The sequence below is a fragment of the Thamnophis elegans genome, chromosome 5 (assembly GCF_009769535.1).
Source record: "Thamnophis elegans isolate rThaEle1 chromosome 5, rThaEle1.pri, whole genome shotgun sequence".
Taxonomy (NCBI): domain Eukaryota; kingdom Metazoa; phylum Chordata; class Lepidosauria; order Squamata; family Colubridae; genus Thamnophis; species Thamnophis elegans.
The window spans coordinates 59,148,790-59,158,003 of record NC_045545.1 but is presented as its reverse complement, the minus strand read 5'-3'; the positions used below and the strand labels follow the sequence as shown (position 1 = coordinate 59,158,003).

Below are 9,214 nucleotides of genomic sequence, written 5' to 3'. Positions count from 1 at the left end.
TGATTTTCATGTATCTTGATTTAGATTCCAGGAGTTCTTGTGAAGATGTTGTTAAGAAGTCCTGCAGTGCATTTGTTACCACTAAAACATTGTCCCATGTATTTCAAAGACTCTGTGGAGCTCTATTGTATTCTTACCTCCCACCCCTTCACCATGACTAAGTGTTGCTAGAGAGAATTACACTTAACCATTACACAGATGGCAAAAAGTGGCACTTATCTTGCACTGTCTTTTTTAATTGTATTTTTAGATGGATTTGAACTGAAGCCAAGGATGCCTTGAAGAACTGCTTTCCTCTATCCTGAGACCAGATCCATCATGGCAGCTGGTGTAGCAGCATGGCTTCCTTTTGCCAGGGCAGCTGCCATAGGTTGGATGCCAGTGGCCAACTGTCCCATGCCACTAGCCCCATCAGAAAAAAATAAGCGCCAAGATGAGCTAATCATTCTCAATGTGAGCGGCCGGCGTTTCCAGACATGGAGGACTACATTGGAGAGATACCCTGATACTCTACTTGGCAGCACAGAGAAAGAGTTCTTCTTTAATGAAGACACCAAGGAATACTTTTTTGACCGGGATCCTGATGTCTTTAGGTGTATCTTAAACTTTTATAGAACTGGTAAACTACATTATCCAAGGTATGAGTGTATCTCCGCTTATGACGAGGAGCTTGCTTTTTATGGGATCCTGCCTGATATCATTGGGGACTGCTGTTATGAAGAGTACAAGGATAGAAAGCGGGAAAATGCTGAGCGATTGATGGATGATGCTGATTCTGAGAATAAGCAAGACTCCATGCCAGCCCTGAGCTTCCGGGAGACCATGTGGCGAGCCTTTGAGAACCCTCATACTAGCACTTTAGCCTTAGTCTTTTATTATGTCACAGGCTTCTTTATTGCTGTTTCTGTGATCACCAATGTGGTGGAGACCGTACCATGTGGCTCCATATCCGGCAACAAAGAACAGCCATGTGGGGATAGGTATGAAATGGCTTTTTTCTGCTTGGACACAGCTTGTGTTATGATTTTTACAGTTGAATACCTGATGAGACTTTTTGCAGCTCCCAGCCGGTACCGGTTCATCAGGAGTGTGATGAGTATCATCGATGTGGTGGCCATCATGCCCTACTACATAGGTTTGGTGATGACCGGCAATGAGGATGTCAGTGGAGCTTTTGTGACTCTGAGGGTTTTCAGGGTATTCAGGATTTTCAAGTTCTCCCGTCATTCCCAAGGCTTGCGAATCTTGGGGTACACACTGAAGAGCTGTGCCTCTGAGCTTGGTTTTCTTCTCTTTTCACTCACGATGGCAATTATTATCTTTGCTACTGTGATGTTTTATGCAGAGAAAGGATCTTCAGCTAGCAAGTTCACTAGCATTCCAGCATCATTTTGGTATACTATTGTCACCATGACAACTCTTGGGTAAGTACTATATTTTTCTTTCTTGAGCAAAGAAAAAGGTTACTGATTCGTGGAGTTTCAGAATTTTCTGTGGTTGCTGATCTTCTACCTCTCCTAGATCATAAATCAAAGATATTTTTTCCTTTTGATTGTTCTACTGTGTACATTAGTTACAACAAATTACCATTTCATATTTGCAGTTAGAAAAGGACATAGTTAGTTTATAGCATGAGAGGATAGGCCAAACTGTTTTGGAAAATCAGTTGTTAGTTAATTAATTTGGAATCTTTGGAGTTTCTTCCTGTTCTCATTTTGTATATGAGCAGCATGTAAAAATAGTTTCTTTTGGTTTAAATAATACTTTTCTAGTATGGGATTATTGAAATCCTTTTTACACTGCTTTTGACAAAAGGTGAGATGGTGATTAATTAAAACTGGACTCAAAAGATTATGGTCTAATTCAACTGGAAAAGAAAGCGGGCACAAACTAAATGTTTAGAAAGCAAATCAAAGTGTACATTTGCATTCTTCAAAATAAAATATTTCATTTTAACGTGCTTGAGCCGCTCTCAAAAATGTCAGCTTCAAAGAGCGCTGACACTATTTACTCTTGTATTGTTATTTGATTCTTCCACATTTCAAACAAAGGGCATTCTCATGCTTTTAGAATTTCTTCACTCAATTTGTTTTCTGATCAGCACAAGGTACTGAGTTAAGAAATAAAATGCAAAAACTCAGATAGGGAGGAATATGAAAAGACAAATTGTAAACAATTACCCTTACCTGTTAGTGGTGTCAGTGGATATTTAAGAAGGATAACCCTAATGGTTCTTTCATCCTTAATTGTTCCTCAGCTTTGGAATAAATCCAAACAGATATTGCAAATTAAGAACAGACTAAACTGGAAATTAATGTACATGGTTAAATGAGTGTGTGCCAAGAAAAAAGACTTGGGGTGATAGTAGTATGATATCCATAGTACAGGAATTACAAAATGTTAAATTCACCAAGCCTGATGGTGAAATCACATCCCCATATACCCGAATGTTTTGGACTGGTGTAAACATTTGCAATATGTATTACAAAGGAGGGGCACACAACCCATGGGATATTTCCACTATTTTTGTATTTCATAGGCACCATTTGAAATTTCAATTTTTGCTTTAACTTTAAGAAGGAATGTTGATGGTAGTTATATACTTTTTTAAGTGGAAAAAAATCACCTTTAGCTGCTTTCCCCCCAGTTATTTAACCTCTGCATATAATATCAGGGTTTGTATATCAGCAAAAAAAAGATACAAAAAATAAATAAATAAAGTTTCTATTTGTTTGTAAGATTGTATGGCTTCTCATTTTTAACCATACTTCAACCATTGCTTTTCCAATGTTTGATCATCAAACACTGCATAACATTATTCTTGTATTAAGGGTATTCACTGTGTGCAAAGAAACTTGAACTTTATAGGCTGAAATGATTAAATATAATTTATCTCCTAAAAGGGCAACCAATTATACTTTAGAGGAATGAAAATATTTGGAAAATACAGAAATGTGAAAACTGAATATTTGGCACTTCACTCAAATAAATGACCAGCTCCTTATTTTGTTTTGTTTAAAAAAATGATTCAAAAGCTTGCTATATAAAAGTAATCATTTTGGGCACCTTGAACTTAAAATATGTGTTAGAATTTATTTTCATTGCATTTTGACTTATTGTGCAAGAATATGTTAAAAATTATTAATTTCAATTATTTGCAAGAGGCCAACAAAAACAGATGTAAAATTCAAAATTGCATAAAATTTCAAACGTTACTTTCAATAGAAAAAATACAGTATTTTAAAGGACAATGTTGTTGTCTTTTAGAATGTTGTTAAATGATTGTAAAAGTTAATAATATTATGCAAATATATACATTTTACACATGGCAACTGAAAGTTCTTACAAATTCAAAGATGAGGAAAGCATGTGGGCCATCTGTGATAAACATTATATGGCACCATATGTTTTATACGAAGCTGTACATTTGAAAACTCTATGTATCTCATTTAAGCTTCATAGAATGTAAAATTTAATCTGAAAATGATGCCAGGCTAAATAGCTACTATTCATGGTACCATACTTAAAATAAGATTTAAGGTTGTTGACAAACATGGAAAAAACTTTTTATTGTTGGAAACCTTAGTGCTCTTTGAGCTTCGTTGACATTTCATTACCCAACTAAGTAACTCATCAGTGCTACTGAGTGCTTGAGTTGCTCTCTGTTTATATAGAGTAACTTGCCCTGCCAGTGTTGATGGGGTATCATTTTCTCCTTGGTCACACTATTGTTTTCTGCTTGTTTGTCAGATGTCAATCCTTGTTTATCTGGGTATTGACAACTGTAAAGAATGTGTTCTGGTCTTTTTGTTCCCTTCTTAGATTTTTTTAAATGAAATTTGCCTGCACATATTTTTAATGAAACAATAACCAAGTTCAGAGAGCACCACAGTTCAATCCTGAGTTACATCTATTATCTTCTACTGAGATTTCTATTGTTTCCCTTTTTCAATGGGAAACTGGACAGGAAATGAAATGTATCTAACTTGTCCAAATATACAGGGAATGATTCCACAGTACCATTAATTCTGTGTTTAGCTAACTGAAATACTTTCAGACATAAAACACCTTTTCTTTTTGCACATAATGATAGTCCAGAGTGAGTCTTCTTGAGCACTCTAAAGTGTTCTTCGACAAGGTTAATCATATAAATTATAGCAATGGTGTTAAGCTCACTGAGCAGGCTAAAAAATGGCAGACACTAAAATAGGATATTTAACATTTAAGGCTGATCATTTTAAGCTTTTTGCAATCTACTGTCTTCCAACAGAGATTAATGCAATGTACCTACTTGTGTTATTTGTCTGGAGTGATTTTTAAATGGAAAAATTTGCTGAAGCATCAGCTGTACAGTCTGCATTTCTGAGATGTCTTAAAGACCTTTTTGTAGCATAAAGGTCTCTTTTTACGATAAGGTCAAAACACCAGATAATAATACATGGAGGGCAAACTTCTTTACTTTTTTCACTTTCCATTACACCTTTTCTGTTAATATGTCATTACTTGCCCTTTCTCCTTGAAGCTGTTAAAGTTGTGTGTTCCTGTTGGTTTTTGAGAAAGTACCATGTTGTTTTGTAAGATTTGTAAAGGGCAATTCTATACCATGATGGTTGCTATGGCATTTCTGAACTTCTGAAGGAACTAGTATGGCATTTTCTATTTTGGATTTATTTCGAAGATAGAATGGAAACATTTGTCTTTGCCTCTAAAGTAACATCAGTGCATTTGGACTTTCAAAACTTAAAATCTATACACAATCTTCAAAAATTGAAATCAATTTGTTAAAATCATTGTAATAATCCTCTGCCTTAATTAAAAATGTAATGGACTTTGATTCATAATTTTCATCGTCCTTCAGATTTGGAATATTTGAATCTCACTAGCATCTGAATGGAGCATTTTCTCAAATCAGCTACAACTAATATTACAGTCCAAAGTTTATTTCAAATTTTGTATATTCAGGATTTTACTTCACCAGTAAAACAAAGCAAAGAATCAAACAAAAAGTCTTCAACCACCAGCATACTCATATTAGAACATCTGAATAAAAGAGTACTGTAAATTAAATAGCAGGCCAAATCATGCATAATATAACAAAGGTATTAAGATATACAGGTTTTTTTTTTAAGAATTAGATTTTTCAGAAACATCTCTGCATCCTCTTCTGCTCCTAACTAATTTATAGAAATAGAATTGGGGAAAGAATCATGACTTTGTTTCCATTTCATTCTCTAGGTCCTGTTTGCCACAATAAATGCAGAGTATGAGTTGGTACTGTAGCTCTTAAAAATGGACAGTAGGACACATTTCCACACATTCCTTGTATGAAATAAAATTGAAAACATAGCTGCTAAACAACTTCAATTTCAAACTGTGATTCAGCTTGCAGTAAAGTTTCATGTATAAATGTATTCATACAACCTGTTAGAAAGTGATCCTGTTTAACATTACATCGAATGCATAAAAAATCATATATAGTTTTCACAGCATATCTTTATGATTTCCCATGATGTCTACCCACCAGTGCAAATTGGCCAGGGTTAGTAAGGTCCAGATTCCTTTGATCAAACAATGTTACCTACTAGGAGCTAGGAAATGCAACTTTATGTCATGGTGTCTCCCCTCTGGCATGAGTTTCCCCATGAGATCTGGATGACTTCCACCCTGATGACATTCCGGAAGGCTTTCTTGGACTATGGCAGCTGGAGCCTCTTGCTGGATGTCCTTGTTTTTTTTTTCCTTTTCTAGTTTTTGCTATTTTTAATTTTATTTCATTACTTATAATGGTTATAAACAAATTTATAAAATTACTATAAACTTTGTAATGAAGTTTTTTCCCTCATACAAAACTTCAAGTTGCACTGTTCCTAGAGAATAGGCTAAATGCTGCTTTCCAAGTTATTCAGCAGTCTCTTTCTTCCGAGGCAAACTTACACAATGAACTTCTGATGCCATTTTGGCAAGAGTCTATTTGTAAGTAGATTATATTTGCAATTCTCTTTCTGTGGTACATTGCCAAATCATCCAGCCCTATTCTCTTGTGGATTGAAGAATCAGTTTGTACCTTGCTCAGTTAGTGTTATGGTACTTTGCATCTGAATAATTCCTTGACTTTTATAAACAGTTCAAAATTTTTGGCTCAGTTGCACTTTACTGCCCAATTAGCATTTTTGAAATGATTTTGAACCAGCCAAATTTGTGTGTGCTTTAAAATAAGAATAATAGAGGGTTGGTTTATTTTATGCATCAAAGAATTCATTGTGAGTAATTGAATCATTGCCCTTGTTCTTCTTAGTAAACCAGATTGATTTATAAATAATTGGGGATATGTAGGTGAACTTTTCCTACATTAAGTTCACTGAGACAGAAAAATAAAAGTTTGCTAAAATAGAAGCAAGCCAAAACAGTAATTGGATATTTGCACATGCTTTAATACCTAATCCTTGACCTTTTTTTTTTCAAAACGCAAATAAGGTTTAAGGTTTAAGGTTTATTAAAATTTGTATGCTGCCCACTCCCATCGGGACTCTGGGCGGTTCACAGCAAGACAGAAACAGTTTAAATTTAAAAATAGAAAAATACAATATTAAAAATTCACATAATCCATTACATCTAAGTGGAGGCTGGATATCCATTAACAGCCCCAGGCCTGCCGGAACAACCAGGTCTTAACGGCTTTACGGAAGGCCGGGAGAGTGGTAAGGATCCGGATCTCTGCGGGTAAATCATTCCCACAGGGCCGGCGCAGCAACAGAGAAGGCCCTCCCCCGGCATTGTCCGGTTGACGGCACCCAGAGGAGGCCCAGCCTGTGCGATCTTGTTGGTCATTGGGAGGTGAGTGGCAGGAGGCGGTCTCTCAGGTAGCCAGGTCCTAAACCATGTAGGGCTTTAAAAGTAACGACTAGCACCTTGAAGCGAGTCCGGAGACCAATGGGGAGCCAGTGCAACTCACGGAGGATCGGTGTAACATGGGTGTATCTAGATACACCCCATATCGCTCGCGCGGCTGCATTCTGGACCAACTGTAGTCTTCGAACACTCTTCAGGGGCAGCCCCATGTAGACCCCATTACAGTAATCCAGTCTTGAGGTGATGAGGGCATGAGTGACTATTCGAAGTGCCTCCCGGTCCAGGTAGGGCCGCAACTGGTACACCAGGCGAACCTGGGCAAAAGCCCCCCTGGTCACAGCCGACAGCTGTGGGTCCAGGAGAACACCCAAATTGTGGGCCCTCTCTGAGGGATGTATAATTTCACCCGCCAGGGTAAGAGGTGGAATATCTGGACTAACCTTGGGAGGCAACATCAATAGGCACTCGGTTTTGTCTGGATTGAGTGCAAGCTTGTTCGCTCCCATCCAGACCCTGACAGCCTCCAGGCACTGGCACATCACTTCCACTGCTTCGCTGAGCTGGCACAGGGTGGACAGATACAATTGGGTATTGTCCGCATATTGATGATATTTGATCCCGTGCCAGCATATGATCTCACCCAGCAGCTTCATGTAGATGTTAAATAGGAGATGGGACAGGACCGAACCCTGCAGCACTCTATATTTGAGGGGCCTAGGGGTCAACCTCTGTCCTCCAACCAACACCGACTGCGACCTGTCCAAGAGGTACCACCTTAGGACGGTGCCTCCCACTCCCATAAGCTCCCGTAACCATCTCAGAAGGATACCATGGTCGATGGTATCAAAGGCCGCTGAGAGGTCAAGGAGCACCAGGATAGAGGTATGACCTCTATCCCTGGCCTGCCAGAGATCATCAATCAGCGCGACTACAGCAGTTTTCATGCCGTGACCAGGCCTGAAACCCGACTGAAAGGGATCCAGATAATCTGCTTCATCCAAGGTCCGCTGGAGTTGAAAGGCCACCACCTTCTCAACAACTTTCCCTACGAATGGGAGGTTGGAGACTGGATGATAGTTGTTTAAAATGGCTGGGTCCAGGGATGGTTTCTTAAGGAGGAGTCTCACCACCGCATCCTTTAGAGGCTGCGGAAAGGATCCCTCCAGAAGAGAGGTGTTAACAATCCTCTGGAGCCAGCCACGTGTCACCTCCCTGCTGGTCGAGACCAGCCAGGAGGGACACGGGTCTAGTAAACAGGTGAAGGCACTCACCGCTCCCATGGCCTTGTCCACTTCCTCAGAAGCGACAAGTTGAAACTCACTCCATAAAATCCAATCAGGACCTTCCCCGATGCCTCGGCTGATACCATCCAAGTGGAGTCCAGGTCCGCCGGATCCAAGCAATTTTATCCATCAGAAACTGAACAAATTCCTCAGCTCTACTCTGCAAGGGTTTGTCCGCATCCATCCCTTTCAAGAGGGAGTGGGCTATCCTAAACAGGGCGGCTGGGCGAGATTCTGCGGATGCAATAAGAGCGGAAAAATGTGCACATTTTGCCGCCCATATCACCACTATATAAGTCCTAATAAAGGCTCTTAATTGTGTTCGGTCGGATTCGGAGTTACTAGCCCTCCAGCGTCGCTCTAGGCATCTCTTTTGGTGCTTCATCTCCTGGAGTTCCTCGGTAACCCAAGGAGACCACCTGGATCCACTGCCGCGAAGAGGCCGTAAAGGCGCAATCCGGTTTAGAGCCTCTGCCACCACTATATTCCAAGCTGCGACCAAGGACTCTGCTGGACTGTGGGCCAGAGAGTCAGGTATCTCCCCAAGTGCCGTCTGAAATCTGATAGGGTCCATCAGGCGCCTGGGGCGGAACCACTTAATCGGTTCCCCCTCCCTACAGTGGGGGATTGGTTTCCGAAAGTCGAGCCTCAGTAGGGAGTGATCTGACCATGACAAGGGCAAGATCTTAATGCCCTTCAAATCTAGATCACGTCTCCACTGCTCCGAGAGAAATACGAGGTCGAGCGTGTGCCCCACTGAATGAGTCGGACCCTGAATTACCTGGGTCAAGTCCATGGCTGTCATGGAAGCCATGAACTACTGTGCTCCATCAGAGTGTTCACCGAGCGATGGCAGGTTGAAATCACCCATCACTACAAGCCTCGGGAACTCAACCGCCAGCTAAGCTACTGACTCGAGGAGTACAGGCAGGGCTGTTGCAACACTGTTTGGAGGTAGGTACGTTAGCAACAAACACATTTGACCCCCAAGTCCAACTTCACCAGAAGGGACTCACACCCGACAAGCTCCGGAGCAGGGATCCTACGAGGAACTAGGGACTCTCGGATGATGATTGCCATTC

The 9,214-nt window shown here is 40.2% G+C and overlaps 1 protein-coding gene across 1 annotated transcript in view; it reads left to right on the top strand.

Moving 5' to 3' along the window:
• Nucleotides 1–318: 318 nt before the first annotated feature.
• The window catches only part of KCND3 (potassium voltage-gated channel subfamily D member 3), a 422,047-nt gene continuing 413,151 nt past the window's right edge, over nt 319–9,214 (top strand). Inside the window, 1 exon segment of the mRNA XM_032217390.1 lies at nt 319–1,424. Coding sequence (XP_032073281.1) covers nt 319–1,424 — 1,106 coding nt within the window.